The sequence below is a fragment of the Trachemys scripta genome, chromosome 12 (genome assembly GCF_013100865.1).
Source record: "Trachemys scripta elegans isolate TJP31775 chromosome 12, CAS_Tse_1.0, whole genome shotgun sequence".
In the NCBI taxonomy this organism is placed as follows: domain Eukaryota; kingdom Metazoa; phylum Chordata; order Testudines; family Emydidae; genus Trachemys; species Trachemys scripta.
The window spans coordinates 16,661,464-16,681,284 of NC_048309.1; the positions used below are offsets into that span (position 1 = coordinate 16,661,464).

Below are 19,821 nucleotides of genomic sequence, written 5' to 3' on the forward strand. Positions count from 1 at the left end.
ATCCAGATGGAGCTCATTGCCATAAGCTTCAGAAGGTGTTTGTGACAGCCACTGATGTAATCTGGGAACTGACGGGCAGGGATGCCTCTAGTAAGGCCCCAGCACAGCTCTTCACTTTGTGGTTCAGCAGATGCCTTCAATTGCTGGAGCAGTCGTACGTTTTGTCATCTCTTCTGAAAGCTTTTCTGCTGCAGAGCAGCACCACCTCTGTTGTTATCCAGGTGGAACTTTAGCCAACTGGCTTTCATCCAGGTCTTTGTTCTTGCCAAATCTTTTGGGGAGACTGGCACTGGTTATGACTGGAACTAATGAAAAGGAATTGCAGACCTGAGTATCATCAACATACTGATGTGATACCAAAGCCTGTATCGTGTTACGATCTACTGATAGCAAGGGAATCCTGTTGCCCATTCAAACAGATGAAAGCCTACAATTCAAAGCTGAAAAGGTCCAGAATGACACTTATTTGTACACAGACACTGGCACATGTGCCAAAATATTTTGCAAGATTAATCATTCTGTTTCTACTTATCCTGGAGCTACTTGCCTGAGGCTGATATTTTTGAGATAACCTGTTTTGATGCTTCTTATCTGCCTTTGTAAAATCATTCACATTATACTTTCACAGCTAAATTTCATTTTCCAAAAGCCATACATGTATAGGCCATTCTGGAAGACCATAACATGGCAGTGAACATCACTTCCAAAGCATGAAATGATACCGTGGGAAGAGTACCAGGGAACCATCCTGTACCTCACCTGTTAAGTTTCAAATTATTATTGACACTGTTAGTGATTTTTTTTTGTCTCCGTTTTCTACTGTGTTGTTCTTTGTTATCCCTAGTATAGCACTTAAAATGGCTGACCATCAGCTGATACATTTGGGAAACATGGGCACAAGATCTGTATTAACTTATTGGGCCAGCTCAGCTGGTGTAAATCAGAGTATCTCTGGGGAAGTAAGTATAACCATGCTAAAGCACACAAGCTGATATCTGTCCCATTATTAAAATCCCAAGTTAAGAAATCTTCCAGCTCTAGAGTTTGTGTCTCGGTACTGTTCTCTCCCCTACTAGGTACATATGGAAAGAGTTGGAATAAATGTAAACACACATGGTGCTGTTTGCAAGCATGCTAACAAAATACATTCAGCATTGTTCATACAGACAGTTTAATCCACCCATTCCATTTCTCTACTGTGTACTCACATCAAATGCTTTGTCCAGCAACCAGTTGAGAAAACACATCTGTTGCATGGAACAGCTTACAGTAATTACGAGCAGTGGCTAACAGAGGGCTGGATCCTCAGCTGGTGTAAAATGACGTTGCTCCACTGAAGTCAATGGCACTTCCCCAATTTACTCCATAACCATCTTTATACAGGTAAATATATTGGTTCTTTGGCTAAAAGTGCAGTGAAAGTCAGACAAAAGTAAAGAGATAATAGAGTTCAGTGGAGTTAGGCCCAGGACGAATTTGTTCCATATTTTGTATCATTGTTTCTTTTCAAAGATGCCAGTAAAGTTGACTTTATTTCAGATTCGGCTTCTATATTTGCTGCGGTTCAGTTTTCTTTGTAGAAAATAAGTGTATGTGGGTTGCTGCCAGCAAAACAGGATCCCCTCCTGATATAAAGCATCAAACCGGTATCCTGCCTTTCTTTTATTTTCCAAAGCATTTTTTAGACTTTCTCCAACCGTCAGTGGAGTTAAACCTGGGATGAGTTTGGGACATAGTGTTCACTATGTTTTAGTGCAGCATTCAGCACAGAAGGAAAACATTAACTTCTTCAGTGTTTGCATAGAATCTTAGGGGCTGGGGACCCAACTTTCAGGGGTCTCCCAAAATGTACCCAAAATATTTACATGTGCATCCATATACACAAACCTGACTCCTTGTTTGCATGGGTGGGTATTCTGTATAGTAGTGCCTAGGAGTCCAGTCATGGACAAGATCCCTATTATCCTAGGTGCTGTACAAGCACAGAACAAAAAGACAGTCCTTGAACCCAAAGAGCCAGGTGACTGCTCACCTGATTACAGCCTATTTGCATGTAAAACTCAGTTTTGGGGGGGTTCTATTTAGCCTTAAGGTTAAACTCAGTCATCATCATAGGACATAAAAACAACAAGGAGTCCGGTGGCACCTTAAAGACTAACAGATTTATTTGGGCATAAGCTCAAATAAATCTGTTAGTCTTTAAGGTGCCACCGGATTCTTTGTTGTTTTTGTGGATACAGAATAACACAGCTATCTCCTGATACTTGACGTCATAGGACATAATGCACAGCCATGCTGGAAATGTGTTGGGAAATAATTTAGTTGAATATGCTCTTTCTGTAGTACATTTTTTATTAATATTCACTCAGTTTGGGCAGATTCTGCAAATCACTGGTTCTTTTCGTGTTTTGCTTCCCAGTTAATTAATTGAACCACACCTTTTACAAGCAATAGGTAACGTTGTTGCCATTCTCCCCCTCCTAAAAAGTACCATATTCTGATATTTAGAAGGTTTTATTCTAAAAGTCTTTCTTTAACAACTTGGGAAGATCCCTATGTGAATCCAATCCACATTGAAGCTCAGTTCAACTGGAGCTCTTTTACTGTCTCCAAATGCTTTCCAAAAACCATTTAGTAACTACCAAAATTAACTGTAATGTATTCCTTTCATTTATTTGTTAGAAACAAGTCTCTAGTGCTGTTGTCAACATACATTTATTCTATATTGACCATTTTGAAATAGAACATTTTTGATTATGATATCATTCTGCAGATAAAAATACTGGCTATCTTTCACAACAGATGAAGAAAACACAATAACATATATAAACCCAGTTCTTTGATTAGCTTTTCTCCCTGTTGAAAAAAATGTGTTTTAAAATAGTTGTATGCCTTCCTGTGGGTCATAATTGCTTCTGCTATGGTTACTGTAGGAATTGTTGTTCTTCCTTTGCCTTTTTAGTATACCTCTATAATAACAACATACATATATGCATTTATATAGTTCTGGTTAGGAACAAAGTTGATTATCTGCAGCTAGGTAGGGGTGGAATGATGGGGAGAAATAGATTTTTCTCTCCACCCCAGGCAATAGGCTCATAGTCATTTAAATAATAAATAATAATTATATATATATATAATTTTTAATGGTTTCCCATGTCTTGGGACCTGTTTCTTACAGAAGAAAGAACCTTTCACACCAGACACACACAGAAGTATTAATTCCAAAGAAAAAGAACATGGACAAGATTCTTCCTTTTTTCCATGTGTGTAAATGCAAAGCAAGATAACTGATGTCAGCGGTCACACTGTATGGGGTCAGAATTGGACTCCAGTTCTCTCAGATTATAAAATAACTCATCAGGGTATAAATTACACTAAAAAGAACTTGTCTCTGCCAGACAGGTACTGGTTGGGAAACCATCTTTCTATTTTAACAGCTCAGCAAAGAATATTTCAGACAATGACAAACCACCTATTTCTATAGACTGTGACAGGGTCAGGCCAGATGGCTACAGAAGGGTGAGAGAAAGTAGATACATTAGCCCCAGATGAAGTAGGTCCCTTTTCCCTGAGTTAGATACTAGGCTGTTCCAGAACAATCAAGAAGCTACTAGAATCAATTAAGACAGGCAGGCTAATCAGGGCACCTGGTTTAAAAAGGACCTCACTTCAGTTAGTGAGGGGCTTGCGAGGAGCTGGGAGCAAGAGGCACGCAAGGAGCTGAGAGTGAAAAGGCATACTGCTGGCGGACTGAGGAGTACAAGCATTATCAGGCATCAGGAGGTGGGTCGTGCAGTGAGGATAAAGCAGGTGTTGGGAGGAGGCCATGGGGAAGTAGCCCAGGGAGTTATAGCTGTCACGCAGCTGTTACAGGAGACACTATAGACAGCTGCGATCCGCAGGGCCCTGGGCTGGAACCTGGAGTAGTGGGCAGGCCCAGGTTTCTCCCATCCCCCCAACTCCCTATTTGATACAAAAGGAGTTGACCTGGACTGTGGGTCCCACCAGAGTGGAAGGTCTCTTGCCTGTCCCCCGACCCACGAAGTGGGTCAGCAGAGACTGTGGGAATTGTTCTCCTCCCTCTCCCCATGCTGGCCAGTGATGGGGTTAGCTGAGTGAATGGCAGGTTTGGGCCACTAGCAGAAGTGGCCAAACTGAGGGCTGCCGTGAATCTCTGAGGTGAGCAAATCCGCCAATAAGTGCAGGACCCACCAAGGCAGAGGAGGAACTTTGTCACAAGACTTTAAAAAAACCCAACAACCTAGTTTTAGAGAAAGTTTCTGTCTTGTTATCAATGATCTGTTCTCCAACCCAAACAGTGTTCACGAGGTCATTAACAGTTCAGCAAGCAACTGAGAGTCTGCTGCAGTAACTTCCAGTTTGTCCTTGATTCAAGCTACCAGGCATTTGGGGACCCAGCCTGCTGTCCTTACGCCCTTCCTGATTGCCATGAGAATTTTGCTTCAGTAAGTACTGCAGGGTCAGTACCTTGGCATGAGATGAATGGTCGTTGTATTGGGTCCTAAGGGCACATTCTTGTGTATTTATTAGTAATAATAATTATTTACATAATGGCACCTTAGAGAGCTGTTTAAAAGGGCACTGCCTGCAGATTACAGAGACAAGTTCTTTGGGGCAGGGCCTGTCTCTTTGTTATGTATTTGCGTAAAGGGGCTCTGATCTATGAATGGGCTCTGAGGTGCCTCCAAACACTAATAAGAAATAATAATGGACACATTTGCAGAATTGCTTATAAAAATGGGTGTGTTCATGGTATTGTACATAATATAAATTGTTTTGAACCATCAAGACATATGCATATCCAGAACTGATATGCATAATCCTGAAGTTGCTCTAGAATAGCCAGTGTGCCAGAGAAACCACAGGTCTTTTAAGCAAGCTCCATCTTGCTGTGGCATTCACAGGGCCTTGGTTATCTGATGTCTCAGTCATAGCCATTCATTAGATGTGAAGCCCCGTCAATCTTTTCAGTGTCTTTTGCAAAGTGCATCATACACTTGTGGGTGCTATAACAAAGTAATAAAATACTTCAAATGATTAATAAAATCGGCATAACTAGTCTCTAATTTAAAAGAGTTTTGCAAAAACAGTTGGATAAAGTGCCCAGAATCCCACCAAGGTAAATGATGAAGCAATGGGCACACTTCTTCTCTGCCGCACTGTTTGCTTGCTTAGAATTTCCCTTCGGAGGGGCAAGGAAAACCGCTTGAGTCTACAGTGATGAGTATCATGGAAAGGTTTCTGAATAAACAGAGACCGTCGTTGCCTGTTGTTTATCTAGTGCTATTGGGCTGTAGGATGCTCTCCGAACAAGAGACTAGTTAGTGTTTTGGCGCTATGGGGAAGCGTGTGGGGAAGGAGATGAGAACAGAAAATACAGTGGAAATCGGGGTTTGGGGGCGCTCTTTCCAACAGGGATTTGCTGGGCTTTCCCTCTACACAGGGATCCGTGTCTGGGGCGCTATTTTGGGTGCGCTCGTCCTGGTTTTGCACAGTCTAGTTTGGCGGTTGGGGCGGGGGGTGCCAACTGAAACTGGCGTGGAGGGGAAGGGCTAGAAGGTGCTGGGTTTGCCCTTCCGTTTCTCTAGGGCTCCCAGTGAGGCATGGGGATCCGGGGACCAGGGTCTAGATGTCTGGTTTCAGCTCCCTGAGACCCCCATGGCAGCGGGGAGAACCGGGCTGGAGAGCTTCCCCCAGCGGTGGGGACAGGGGGCTCTGCCCCCGCACTCCGGGCTGGAGCCAGCACGTAGCCGGCAGGGGGGCAGCCTCCCACGGGTCCAGCGGGGCTGGTCTGGCCCGGCCAGGAGGGACGGAAGGGGAGGAGACCAAGGCAGCCCAGAGTGAGGGGCTCGGCCGGCCGGCCGGCCAGACCAGGGTGGCAGGGACCGAAGCAGCAGCTCCACTCGGCTCCTCCGGCGGGGTCCCGGCGATCAGCCGCGCCATGTGCTGGGCTCTGGCCGCCGCCTTGCTGGGGACGACGCTGCTGCTGCTGCTGCTGCTGGCGCTGCGCTCCCGGCGGACGCGGTGAGTGACCCGCCTGCACCTGTGCCCAGAGACAGGGCAGCCCGGGGAGCCTGCGGGTGCGGGGGGAGGGTCCCCCAGCCAGCGCCCGGCTCCGGTGATCGGGGTCCCGGCGGAGCAACCTCAGGCTCCGAGACCACGGTGACGGGCTCAGTGTGGACCTAGGTAAACAGAGATCCTGCCTTGCCGGCTCTGATCCTGCCCATCGCTGAGCATCCGCAGCTGCAGGTGGTCCCGGGAGTGGGGTGGCTGCACGTGCATGGGTGTGTGGGGGGGAGCCCCTTCCTCCATCGGGCTGCTGCCCTGCCCTCCTTTAGCTGGGATGGTTAACAAGAGGGAACGGTGTTCTCAGGTCTCTTCTCCAAACCCCACTGAACCATCATAGGCCAGAACCCCAGTCACTGAGGAGTTGCAGGATACAGCATGGGGGGGGAGGGAGGGGGATTATTTCTCTTATATACCAAATGCTGCCACCTCCTCGCTCGATAAATTCAGGCCCTGGCGCTGCAATCCCTACTTATGTAAATCTCTAGCCCGGAACCAGCGGGTTCTGCTTAGGGTCACTGTGAAAAGAGGAGCGGGAATGAATCCTGTGGAAAAAAATATGGATGAAGGGAAATGTGAATACAGAGAAACTGTGAACATAGGAGAAGGGGAGAAAGGAAAATAGCGACTGACAAGGTAAAGGCAGTCCATATAACATGTATAGGTAGAAAGAAGAACAGGAGTACTTGTGGCACCTTAGAGACTAACAGATAGCAAGTATAAAAAATCAGGACAGGGGGTGGGGGGTAATAGGTGCCTAGATAAGAAAAAGCCCCCCAAATTGGAACTGTCCCTATAAAATCAGGACATCTGGTCACCCTATGTATAGGGCATGAGCGTGGGCGAGCCTCCCTTTTATGGAATGTTATTTAGTCCTTAATAGGTTGCACAGGATTCCCTCTAGATAGGAAAAACACATTTTAAAAACAAGTCTGAATTATTCTCGGGCGAGGAGTATGACCCATGGGTTTAAATGACCGGAAAAAAACGTTTGCAAACTCAAACTCATTTGACAGAGCTATGAATTAATTCAAGTTTGCAAAACCTTGAGCTCTGTGAGATTCACCCACTGCCAGTTATTGAGCCAGGGCACCACCGATTGGCAATTTGAATCCGCTGATTAGGATGGACACCGCAGTAATCGGTCAAAATCAGCGCAGATTCCCTGTTTAATGAGGTTTCTGTAAAATCCTCTCACTCTGCAAGATCCCAGAGCGTGGTTTGAATTGCTAAAGACCCCAATCTCAAGTTCGTTTGGCTCCACACAGGCCCTTCTTTACACCCCCTTGCCTCGTAACCAATACTGGGCATTTTGAAAATGTTCCCGGGTAGTTATTTCACTGCCAGACTGTGCTCTTGGTTATACTGGTGGTGTGAATCTGGAGTAATTCCATTGACTTTACTTTTTTACACCAGTGATAATGAAATCGGAATGTGATCCTGACCCTTCAAAATGAAGGCTGTAACAGTGTTCAAATCCCAGCTCCTCGAGTGGGTGACCCAACAACAAGTGAGGGTACAGTATTGGATTTGCCATGCTCAGGGAACAGATGGGCAATTTGTGCCATCACTGTTCCCTTTGAGCTGGCAGGGGAATGAAAAGAACAAGATTCCTATTTTCTTCCCAAAAGCTCACACCTCTCGTCAACTGTCTGAAATGGGCCATCTTGATTATCACTACAAAATTTTTTTTTTCTCCTGCTGATTATAACTCATCTTAATTAATTAGCCTCTTAGAGTTGGTATAGCTACTCCCACCTTTTCATGTTCTGTATGTATATATATATTCTTACTATATGTTCCATTCTATGCATCTGATGAAGTGGGCTGTAGCCCATGAAAGCTTATGCTCAAATCAATTTGTTAGTCTCTAAGGTGCCACAAGTACTCCTGTTCTTTTTGCGGATACAGACTAACACGGCTGCTACTCTGAAACCTGCCAATTTTCATTTACTCAGAGCAATGACGTCTCAAGTGAGTTTGTGACAATGGAGCAATCTGAATGCCCAGATATTTTAACAGCATTGCAGTCCTCACTTTGGAATTGTGGATTGTTTTTCCACTATTGTAGGGATCTTTCAAGGTTGACAGTGCTCAGTTTACTGCATCCCATTGTGCCTTGGTATTGAGAATGTACTCTATATGTATTGCTGTAGAATTACGATTTATTATTTTTACAACACCCAAAAATGTGCTCGAGTCTACAGAACAGAGCATGTTTGCAGTGTTGTTGTAGCAGTGCTGTAGACCTGAAGAAGAGCTCTGTGTAGCTTGAATGCTTCCACCTTCCACCAATAGAAGTTGGTCCAGTACAAAATATTACCTCGCCCGTCTTGTCTCTCTTAGAACAGCATATGGCAGATTCCTGGTCTAAAGCACTTACTAACCAAAAACAAAAACTGCAGAAGTAAGGGGAAAGGATGTAACATTTGCCCCGGTATATCTCTGTCTTGTCCTTAACGTGCTTACCCTTTGCTGTGTAGACAAAAACCTGCGGCTCGCCCGTGGCAGCTGATTCAGGCTGAGGTCTTAGAACCCAGGCCCAGAAGTCTACACTGCAATGAAATAGCCCTGTAGCCCAAGCCCTGTGAGCCCAAGTTGGTTGGCATGGGCCTGCCGTGGGTTTTTCTTTGCTGTGTAGACATACCCTTTTTCGTATATATGTTATTGACATACCTAGCCTTAATATGGTGAGTTACAGATGCAATAGCATGACAGCTTTTAATCCTAAAATGTCAGTCTTTTGTCAGTTTGCAAGACCCATAGGATTATTTTAATGCATTTAGGTATTTCCATTTAATTTCTTCCTTTATATTAGCTGTATTAGAAAGAGAATAAACCCCCAAATTAATATCTTTTTGTCACTAACGCTTATGTACACTATTATACTGTTTAGCCAGCATAAATATGAGACACTTTCACTGAATAAAAAAAACAACCCAACAACCCACAAACACTTCCTTTGAACTGCTAATTAGTCTTTGCTCCTGTATGACTCAGGATAGTAATTACAAATCCTTTTTTGGGCTATGCCTGTGGAATCCTGGAGACTGTAAAAGATTCAGACTGGGGTAACCCAAATGCAGTTTGGCCATATCATTCTGTTCATGTGATGTTATAAAGCATGGTTGATCTATGAAACAAAGTAAGGTGCAGATGGTAATGTCGTTTCACACTGACACACCCATAGCATGCTGGAATGCAGACGTTTAAGTGCCAATGGTTATTAAGCAACTGTAGGGCAATCCTTCCACAGACTTTAAGAGCTTTTACTGATATTTTTTCCAGGCTACCCAGTGAACCTCCACTTGACAGAGGTTTTGTTCCTTGGCTGGGACATGCTGTGGAATTTGGAAAAGATGCTGCCAGCTTCCTGTCTAAAATGAAGCAAAAACATGGCGATATTTTCACAGTAGGTGCCAGTTGTGAATTCCCTGTGCTGTCTGGGTTGAACTCCTGCGGAGTGCACAGTTCAGCTGTTCAACCACAAGTAGCCCAGAAAGCTTTGTGGAAACAGCTTTGATTGTATGCCACAGCTAAGCATAGATATCAACAAACCTTTCCTCTTCTCTCCTGGCCACTCTGCCTCTTCCTTCCCCCACTGCCAGTAAGTCAGCCTGGAGCTGCTTTTAAACTAACCAGTGCACGAGTGGCTTTATTTTAGAAGGTGTTAACATCACCTTTCAGACGTGCCACAGAGCAGCTTTGTTTTTCATAACGACAGATTTTTTCCCATACCTGGATTAGACTACATATTGGTGTCTTCAGTCCATTTTGCCACCTGTAGGGACCAAAACTTGATGCTTCAGAGGGAGGCGGGTGCCCTTATAATGTTGTACGGTGTTGAGGGGTGAGGGGAAATGACCTTAGCACCGTTAAAGTCAGTGGGAGTTTTGCCTGAGTGAGGAGTGCAAGTTGGGTCCCTTAACTTGTATAACTACAGGTGATGTTCAGAGTCATAACATTTTAGGTCCTAAGAATCCTGAGCCCAGATGTGTAACAGTGCCCAGGTGTGTTACCATCTTGACCAGTGAGTTTCTGTGTTTCCGTGGGAGCATGGGAGTTTTTCAGAACATCAAATATGCACCCAAAATAACATTTTGGAATGATTTGCAGATTATTGCACCTCAGCTGGTGTAAATCAGTGTGCCTCCATTGAGGTCAAAGGCCCTGCACTACTTTGCACCAGCTGAGGATAGGTGCTCAGCTGGGAATAACGAAGGAAAAGAACTGTGTCTGAGTTATAGGACTTATTACTGCAGAGTTCGTCCCACTGTTTGGTAATATTTCACATTTTTAATGTATTACTGTGTTCATTAAGTTAATAGACCCATTAATTTTGTATTGTGGATTGTTTTCCTTCTTTAGATCCAGGTTGCCGGGAAATTTATCACCATCTTGTTGGACCCTCACTCGTATGATTCGGTGCTTTGGGAGTCAAGTAGTCAACTAGATTTCAGCAAATATGCACGCCTTTTAATGGATCGAATGTTTGATGTCAAACTGCCTGACTATGACCCCAATGAGGAAAAGGTCATGCTGAGATCGTGAGTATGATACAAAAGAAAATTTGTGTCAATGTCTCCAGTTTGTTTTGGGATATTATTTTCCAGTGAGAGAGCCAGGCAGTTCCTGGTATCCAGGAGGTGACGTTCCTGGTATCCAGGACAGGGATATTAATTACAGCGTAAATACAAAGCAAAATGGAAGGGGATAAGACCTGAGGTCTATCTAGATTTTCCCAGCGAGTCACTCAGTAAGGATGAAATGACAATGGGCTAACTGTCCTAGATGCCTGGCTTCTAAATACTAGAGATGGGTGCACTAGGAAGATGGATAGATCTTAATCTATCGTTGTTAACTTTAAAAAGAAATAGCCAATAATAGACCTGGTGGGTTTAAAATGTAACATGGTGTGGCAGCAAAAAAAGGCTAACGTGGCTTGGGGTTGCACATGCAGAGCAGGGGATGATAATCCCTCTATGTACGGCTCTAGAGAAGCAATGCCTGATGTACTGGGTTCAGGGCAGGGCACCTCAGGATTGACTAAAAGGTAGAGCCAATTGTTTGACTACACTTGTGGTCCATTCTCAGGGCCGGTGCAACCACTAGGCAAACTAGGTGACCACCTAGGGCGCCTAGTGGTTGAGGGCGCCTAAAAGCCTGCTCAGGTGAGGAGATGGAGTGGAGATGAGCTGGGGCGGGGTGGGGGGGGGGGGCGCGGGGAGGGCCACCCGCAGTAACGAGGGGGGAGCGCACAGGGGAACCGCTCCCCGCCCCAGATCACCTTCACTCTGCCTCCTCCGCTGAGCACACAGCCCCCGCTCTAAATCTCTCCAATCGGTGCCGCAAGCCTGGGAGGGGAGGAGAATTAGAGCGGAGCCGGCGTGCTCAGCGGAGGAGGTGGAGCGGAGGTGAGCTGGGGCGGGCTCCCCGAGCGGGGTTAGCTGCTGCGGGGGGGTGGGGAGGCTCCCCAGGTGAGATTGGCGGTGGGTGGGGTTAGCTGCCGTGGAGGAGGGCTCCCCAGGTGGGGTTAGCTGCGGGGGGGGGGGGGGGGCGGCTGGGGGGGGGGGGGGGGGGGCGCCGGGGGGGGGGGGGTGGCTGTCACGGGAGGGCGGAGTTAGCTGGGTGAGGGCTTGGGGCAAGGTGGAAGTTTCGCCTAGGGCGCAAAACTTCCTTGCACTGGCCCTGTCCATTCTTAACAATGTTCAGGAGACCAAATTACCAAACGTAGCCAAATTCGCTGTCTAAAGACACAGCAGTACAATGCAAAAAGGAAGCTTCTGGGAAGCAAATTCTTTCAGTGTGTTCACCTTGCACAAAAGGTGTGCTTCACAGATACATCTTCAAACTTGATTGTGTTTATATTATGGTTGTTTCCAAGCTAAAAGCCTCCTATATGTCAATTTAAAGTTTAAGTTTAACCCATTAGTTTGTGCCAGCTTTGTCCTTGGTACCTGAACATAAGAACGGCCATACTGGGTCAGACCAATGGTCCATGTAGCCCAGTATCCTGTCTTTTGACAGTAGCCACTGCCAGCTGCTTCAGAGGGAATCAACAGAACAGGTAATCAAGTGATCCACCCCCCGTCGCCCATTCCCAGCTTCTGGCAAACAGAGGCTAGGGACACCATCCCTGTCCATCCTGGCTAATAGCCATTGATGGACCTATCCTCCATGAACTTATCTAGTTCTTTTTTGAACCCTGTTATAGTTTTGGCCTTCACAACATCCTCTGGCAAGGAATTCCACAGGTTGACTGTGTGTTATGTGAAAAAATACTTCCTTTTGTTTGTTTTAAACATACTGCCTATTAATTTCATTTGGTGACCCCTAGTCCTTGAGTTATGAGAAGGAGTAAATAACACTTCCTTATTTACTTTCACCACACCAGTCATGATTTTATAGACCTCTATCATATCCCCCCTTAGTCGTCTCTTTTCCAAGCTGAAAAGTACCAGTCTTATTAATCTCTCCTCATATGGCAGCTGTTCTATACCCCGAATCATTTTTGTTGCCCTTTCCTGAACCTTTTCCAATTCTAATATACCTGGCTATACTTTCTCGTATCTCATTTTGAATACTACATTCCAAGCGTTGATGAACCATGCAAGTACTCCCTAGCTGTACTTGGTACAAAGTATTCGTGCATCTTTGCTGTGAAAAGTCTGCTATTTTCTAATGCCAAAGCTAATGTCAGCTTTGCAAAGTGCTGCGAGATGCTTGACATGGGTGAACAGAATTGGGGGAAGAGCGTAGTACATTCAGTTACCATAACTTCCCAACAACCATATATATATGTGTGTGTATATAAAACATATATTATATTAACACCATGCACATAATACCTATGAATGTGGTATGTACTACACCAACAAATATGTATTGGCTAACATCAGTATGTGAATCATGTGGGTTAACTGAAGGGGAGCTCAAGAAGAGCAACAAAGGTTATAAGGGGCCTGGCTAGAGGGATTAGTTTATAAGGAAGAATTAACACCATGGCGGGGAATATAGATAACTTGGCTAAGATCATGCAGATTATGTCTGGGAACAAACCTCGCTTGTATATCAGTCTTGCTTTTCAGCCAGGCAGCGAATGTCATGTTGACCCTCAGCGCTGACTCCGGCTGCACAGGGCACGGCGATGCACGATGTGTGTGTGGAAGGAGAGGACATAGGGAGTTCCAGCATGTCTCTTGCACAAGCAACAGCACAGGGTCTCTCTCTTCATAGCACTAAAGAGAGTTCTCGGCGCAATGGCCAGCAGATATGCGTGCGCTGATGGGGACTAGTGAGAGTGCATCGGTCAGCTGGAAGCGCTAGCCAGCAGCAGATGGGCTGCACTTTAATGCTGCTCAGAGTAGCAGCAAAGTGGGCTCCACAATGCAGTGCCCCCAACCCTCCCCATAGTGTCCTGCCCTGGATATCAAGCTTCACGTGGTAGAGCCAAAATCAGGAAAAGTTTCTGGTCTCTCCTGCCAGTTAGGGCAGGATTTAGACCTTACGAATTAGCCATGCCTGTCTCACATTGTCTGGACATCACAACACTTGTACACCAGCAAATGCGTTCCCAGCCCTGAAACCAGTAAAAATCATCCTGAAGCAATTACAGTTACTCGGCAGGAGACGATAATAAGCAGCAGAGCCCTGGGGCTGTCATTATTTTACTCTCCCTGGGATCAATATTTACATCTAATATTTTAAGATATTAGAGAGATTTAATGACTTCTTGCTGTGTGATATCAGCGAGACATGTTGAAACCCTTTAAATAAAAGCGGGGGAAGCAACCTGGCTGGAGATAAATACGCCGACCACATAGTTTACAGTGGTAAACAAAGCCCGCGGGAGAGTGTACATCTGATGGCGCACCGGCAGCGTGACTGAAAGCAATGAACCATCATGTTTATACTCGAATGGCATAAAAATAGGACAGTCTGTGGTCTGACCTTCTGGGAACATCTGTGCTTCACCAATAAATACATCACACCGAGACATGAATGGCTGAAAATAGCTTTAGGTGCACTCCTCCCTTCAGATTATTTATTTGCCAATGGAAGTTTTAAGGCCTGGGAGATGTTGATGTGAATCGTTCAGACGTGTGACCCTCAGTCAGACATTGCCCTCCAGTCTATAGGTTCAAAAATTGCTGGAGTCTCAATTGCTAGGAGGGAGTGGCTTGACCTTATTGTGCTGATGCAATTTACAAGGAAATGGGGTTTGAATAAAACCAGGCTGGTTTCAGATGATATATTCTGCAATATTGCATTTGCCAATTGGCTGAGGGCACTGATCTTTTATGGTATGCACTTTCTTTATTGTGCTCTTGTGGGAATGTTAACATTATGTTACACTAGGTTAGCGCTCTGGTGGTCACCCCGAGATTGGAAGGTTGGCAGGTTCATTTGTCAGTGCGCCTCAGGTAAATTGGTCTGAGCAGCGTAGAGTTCTGAATCAGCCAGTGTGAACAAGCACAGTTTCTTCCCCGGAAAGGATTGCTGCTGCAGTGCTGTGCAAGCCCCCCTGAGAGTCCTACGTGGGAAGTCCCAGGCTGACAGTAAGCTAAGGAGAATGGCCCATAATCGGTCCCTTGGAAACCATTTGAGTAGCAGGAAAAGAGCAGTGGCTCCATTGTGGTTAATGATGTCACAGAATAGCTGCTCATTTTAAGAACCATGCGCCGTGTACTAGCATCATGCAATGCCCAAGTTCCAGTTCATTGGAAGTACAGCATAAGAAATCCAGTAGCCTCCATGGAAAAACGTTGTACTGTTGCAATCAAACCTCTCATCTGACCAGTGGCTACCAGTAGAGGCAAATCCCTGCTAGATGTCATAGCAAACTTGCCTTTCTTTTGTTAAGTCTATAACAGCCACTTTTCCACACAGGAGTACAAAACAGTTAAGGCACTTAAAATAAATCTGTGTAGATGGCATCTCCATGTTCATCACTTATTCCCTTTCAGTGGCTTCTATCCCAGAACATGGGCCCAAAGCAAAAATCCAAGTCCAACCTTCAGCCTCACCCCCAAATGTTGGGGAACATCCAATGTATCTTAGAACTGTGCAGCTGGTTTCACTCTCCATAATGGGCAACAACAGAATCCAGATCAGGCCACTTTACGGTGCCCTAGTGCAGCATGGAGAATTCTGTCCAGCACTTTCCCCTTTGCACAGAACACAGGTGCTTGGGCTGTGCAAGTGACTAGGTTCAGATACCCAGGGATGTGTGTGATTATAAATAGGTGAGACTTGTCCCTAGCTAAACACTGATTATAGAACAGTAAGACTTATATATGAAGGTGTTTCACAAAGTAACTTCTGCTTCTGTAGGGCTCTGCAAAACAAGAACCTTCCATCCCTCACCAAAGCGATGTTCTTCAACCTTCAGACCCTTCTGCTTTCTGACCCAAGCAATTTGAGCCGGCAGTGGACAGACGAAGGCTTGTTTCATCTCTCTTACAGTATGATGCTTAGGTAAGTGCTGCACTATAAAGCTTTCGTCCCTTGGGACTGGAAGGGGAATGACATCACAGTCAGCTCTACTCCATTTTTTAACAATTGTGACTTGTTTAAAAAAGAATGGATGTTTGCACCAGGTTTTAAAGATGCAGGGCCTGCTGTGGCTCTCACACCAGGGCTGCCCAGAGGATTCGGGAGCCTGGGGGCAAAGCAATTTTGGGGGCCCCTTCCATAAAAAAAAGTTGCAATATTATAGAATACTATATTCTCGTGGGGGCCCCTTCGGGGCCAGGGGCCTGGGGCAAATTGCCCCACTTGCCTCCCTCCCCCCCCCGACCCCCCCCGGGGCGGCCCTGTCTCACACTGGTGTCAATAAGGAGCAATGGCACTGGAACCAGTGAGGAGGCACTGGTATACAGCAAGAACAGAATCAGGTCTGGAACGTGCTATAAAAGTGCAGGTATCGTTATTTTATCACTATGAACACTGATTTTTTTTTTGAGCATATCTAATACTTTAAAACTTTAGTCACTGCTGCCTGGTTTTGCGCCGCCTTCTTTCCAACAGTCTGTTTTAGGGGCAAATGGAGAGAGGTTTTTTTACCCATGAAGGGATGGGGAAGAAGCATCTAGTAGTTAAAACTCTGGCCTAGAAGTCAAGAAAACTTGAGTTTGCTTTTCCAGCTCTGCCTCTGACTTGCAGCATGACCTGGGACAGGTCACTGTAGGCAGAGCCGGCTTTAGGAAGTGCGGGGCCCGATTCGAACAGTTTTGACAGGGCCCCGGCAGGGATGACTGAAAAAAAAAAACATGCGGGGCTTGTACTCACCGGGCAGCACTCGTAGTCTTCGGCGGTTTGTCCTTCACTCGCTCCAGGTCTTTGGTGGCACTGAAGGACCTGCTGCCGAAGTGCTGCCGAAGACCCAGAGCGAGTGAAGGACCCGCCGAAGACCTGGAGTGCTGCTGGGTGAGTAAAAATTAAAAAGGAGCCTCTAGCCAGGGAAGAGATTCTCGGCCACTTGCCCCCACCCCAGCGGCCCTGCCACTGGGCGCGGGGCCCTCTTAGGCGCGGGGCCCGATTCGGGGGAATTGGTGGAATTGGCCTAAAGCCGGCCCTGACTGTAGGCCCAGAATTAGAAGCCTAAATATGGGGCTTGATTTTCAGAGGTGCTGAGTACCCACAGCTCTACCTGCCTTTGGGTAGCTAGGTTTGGAAATCTTGGTCTTAACTGTGTTTCACTTTGCCCATCTGTCGATTGGGGATAAGAACACTTACCTGCCTGACAGAAGTGATGTTCATTGACCTATAGAAAACAAATGGCAGGGTTTACATGGAAAATTCTATAGAAATGCAAAACCAGGGTCTGCTTCTGCCAGCCTTACTCCTAATAGCATCTTACTCCAGGAGTTAGTGTCAGTAACATTAACACCGAGAGGGCTCCAAACGGAGAAATGAAACAGTGACATTTTCTTTTTACTGAAACCCCAAGAAAAGAGACATTATAGAAAAGGCATATTTGGCTCATGACTTTTTTTTTAAAGCAGTTCAATTAGGGTTGATTTTGCAAACCTAACATTAAATTAACCCCCTGTGTGCCATAGGATATGCAAAATCCATCCAGTGGTCTATGGAACTGACCTGCAGTAGGGACATTCGTTGTACTGGACATCCTTCACTATCAGAAAGCATAGCTAAGGCATTGGTGCCGCATTAAACATTTCAGTGGCACTTACAAGTTTACAGCACGGCAATGTTCGCATTGTAAACTGTGGAGGGAAATATTGATTTGTTTAAAAATAATTATCTCCAATAGAATACACACACACACACAATGCCACCTGATAGAATTTCTGTTTGCTTTTTAAAAAACCTAGGTGATTACACACAAAATAACTACATTAAGAGAATATTATTAAGGTTGCAAAGTCAAGCATTCAAAAGTTAGGAAATACCAGAATGAAGGTTTCCTGTGCAATGTTAATTCGGCCCCCTTGTGCGTATGAATTATTATACTGCCTTTAGTTACTTGATCACATGCTATTTTTTATCATGGGATCCCTCCCTCATTCAGTACATAGGTTGGACCTGGTGTGGGGATGAATTAGGGTTGTACATTGAGCAGGCTGTTGTCTAGGACCTCTGCCTCACTTGTTGCAGAAGTTGGAAGGTGTATAATTAATGAGATGGGATTTCAGGAAGAGAAAGGACAGTCTCATGGTTAAGACCGTTGAATGCTGTCCTGGAGAACTGGATTCTATCCCTGCCTCTGCCAAAGAGTTCCTGTGCGATCCTAGGCAAGTCACTTCAACCCAGATGTTCATAGGTGGTCACTAGTGAGATGTTCTTCTCTTTCTGAGGATCCATCTTGATACCTGGGGTTATATTTGCAGAAGAGCTGAGCACACACAGTTGATCTGTGCTTTGAACACATAAAGTGCTATGTGATGCTAAGTACTCTGAAAAATCAGGTCCTAGTCATCACAGATTGGGAACCCAAAATTAGTAGAAACTTTTGACCATAATCTCTGTGCCTCAGCTCCCAGTCTATAAAATGGGGATAATCTCTTCACTGGGCAATGGTGAAGATAAGTTAGTTAAGGTTTGTGAGGACTAAGATACTATAGTGATGCGTATCATAGAAAAGCCCAGGAGGAGATTAATAATTCTACCTCCAGAGCAGGGGGTTGAATAGTATGCAGCAAATAAGGCCTGGGACCACACACTGAACAATGAGGAAAAAACAAAATGTTGAATAGCTGCTCATTAAGTGAGGGCCATCCATCTTGTCTTGTGCACTGACTGAGGCAGGGAGCCTGTGGAAAAAATAAATGTGATCCTGTAATTAAACACAGTATAATAAGGCATACTCACAAGAGAGTGTGTGTGCAAATTAAGGTTGCAGAGGCAACCTTAATTCTGATGTTTCCTAACTTCTGAGTGTGTGACTTTACAACCTTTTGTGTGGATGTAATATATAAAAACCAGGGGACTTTAGTGTGGGCTGGATTAGACTCTAGTAAAAATATGCAAACAGGCATAATCAGGTGCAACAAATCCTATATAATGTTGGACTTTCTAAGGACAAATCTTTCCATGGAAAGCAAAGGGAAACAGATGCAAAATAAAACATCAAAACTCTATTTATGCCATTATCCCGTGTCTTAAGAAGTAACTGTTGTTGCATATGTCATTTAAAAAGGTTTCACTATACATTGCACAGAGCCTTTTAATTCTATGTTATATTAAGATTAAAATACTAAAAACATTGGGCGAAATCCTGGCCCCTGTTCAGCTCAACGGGAGTTTTGCCCTTGACTTCAGTGGAGCCAGGGTTTCACTCGTTGCATTTTAAATACAACTGTATTTGCCCTCTTTGTTCCAAACAGAGCTGGATACCTGACCCTGTATGGTAATGAAGAAGAAAACTACAACGATCCTTCTTGCCAAGATAAAGACCGGGCCCATTCTGCTGAGGTCTACAATGCATTTTATAAATTGGACCAGCTGTTAATGAGAGCTGCCCGCTCCATGCTAACTGCAGGTGAGTGCCTGTGGGCCAGAAAGAACCATCCACTAGGGCAGTGGTTCTCAAACGTTTGTAATGGAGACCCCTTTCACATAGCATGCCTCTGAGTGCCACCCCCCTTATAAATATATAAAAAAGTGTTTTTAATTTAACACCATTATAAATGCTGGCAGCAAAGCGGGGTTTGGGTGGAGGCTGACAGCTCACGACCCCCCAGGAAATAACCTCGTGACCCCCTGAGGGGTCCCGACCCCCAGTTTGAGAACCCCTGCACTAGGGTGACCAGACAGCAAATGTGAAAAATCGGGACAGGGGGTGAGAGGTAATTGGAGCCTATATAAATAAAAGACTCAAAAATCGGGACTGTCCCTATAAAATCGGGATATCTGGTCCCCCTACCATCCATATAGACATAGACCACATATTCAAGCATGTTAGGCATGCAATTATACACCTAATTTGTAGATACAGTTCATGCAATTGCACATGTAATCAAATCATATAATATGCCATTTGCATGCACCACAGACACTTTGGCCAGTTCCAAGTGCAGTTGGCCATTTGTACTATGCCTGTACTCCCTGATCTGCTTCCAGTTCATTTCCAGATGCAATTTAAAATGCTGGCTTTAACCAATAAAGTCCTGAATGGTTAAGACCCTCAGTACCCCAGGAACCTGCCCCTCTTTCCCAGGAGATACAAAGGCACCTGAGGTCGTCTGAGGCCTTCCCTGCATTCCAAGA

At 45.2% G+C, this 19,821-nt stretch overlaps 1 protein-coding gene across 2 annotated transcripts in view; it reads left to right on the forward strand.

The window, feature by feature from the left end:
- The first annotated feature begins 4,437 nt into the window (after window positions 1-4,437).
- Window positions 4,438-19,821, forward strand: part of PTGIS (prostaglandin I2 synthase) — a 33,254-nt gene continuing 17,870 nt past the window's right edge. Inside the window, exons 1-5 of one of the 2 annotated variants that reach the window (XM_034787537.1) lie at window positions 4,438-4,469; window positions 9,379-9,502; window positions 10,459-10,637; window positions 15,424-15,567; window positions 18,939-19,093. In XM_034787537.1, the coding sequence (XP_034643428.1) occupies window positions 4,453-4,469; window positions 9,379-9,502; window positions 10,459-10,637; window positions 15,424-15,567; window positions 18,939-19,093 (619 nt within the window). In that variant the 5' untranslated portion in view covers window positions 4,438-4,452. Of the gene's footprint in view, window positions 4,470-5,618; window positions 6,049-9,378; window positions 9,503-10,458; window positions 10,638-15,423; window positions 15,568-18,938; window positions 19,094-19,821 lie in introns of those variants that run through there. The other variant, XM_034787536.1, reaches the window with a different exon arrangement.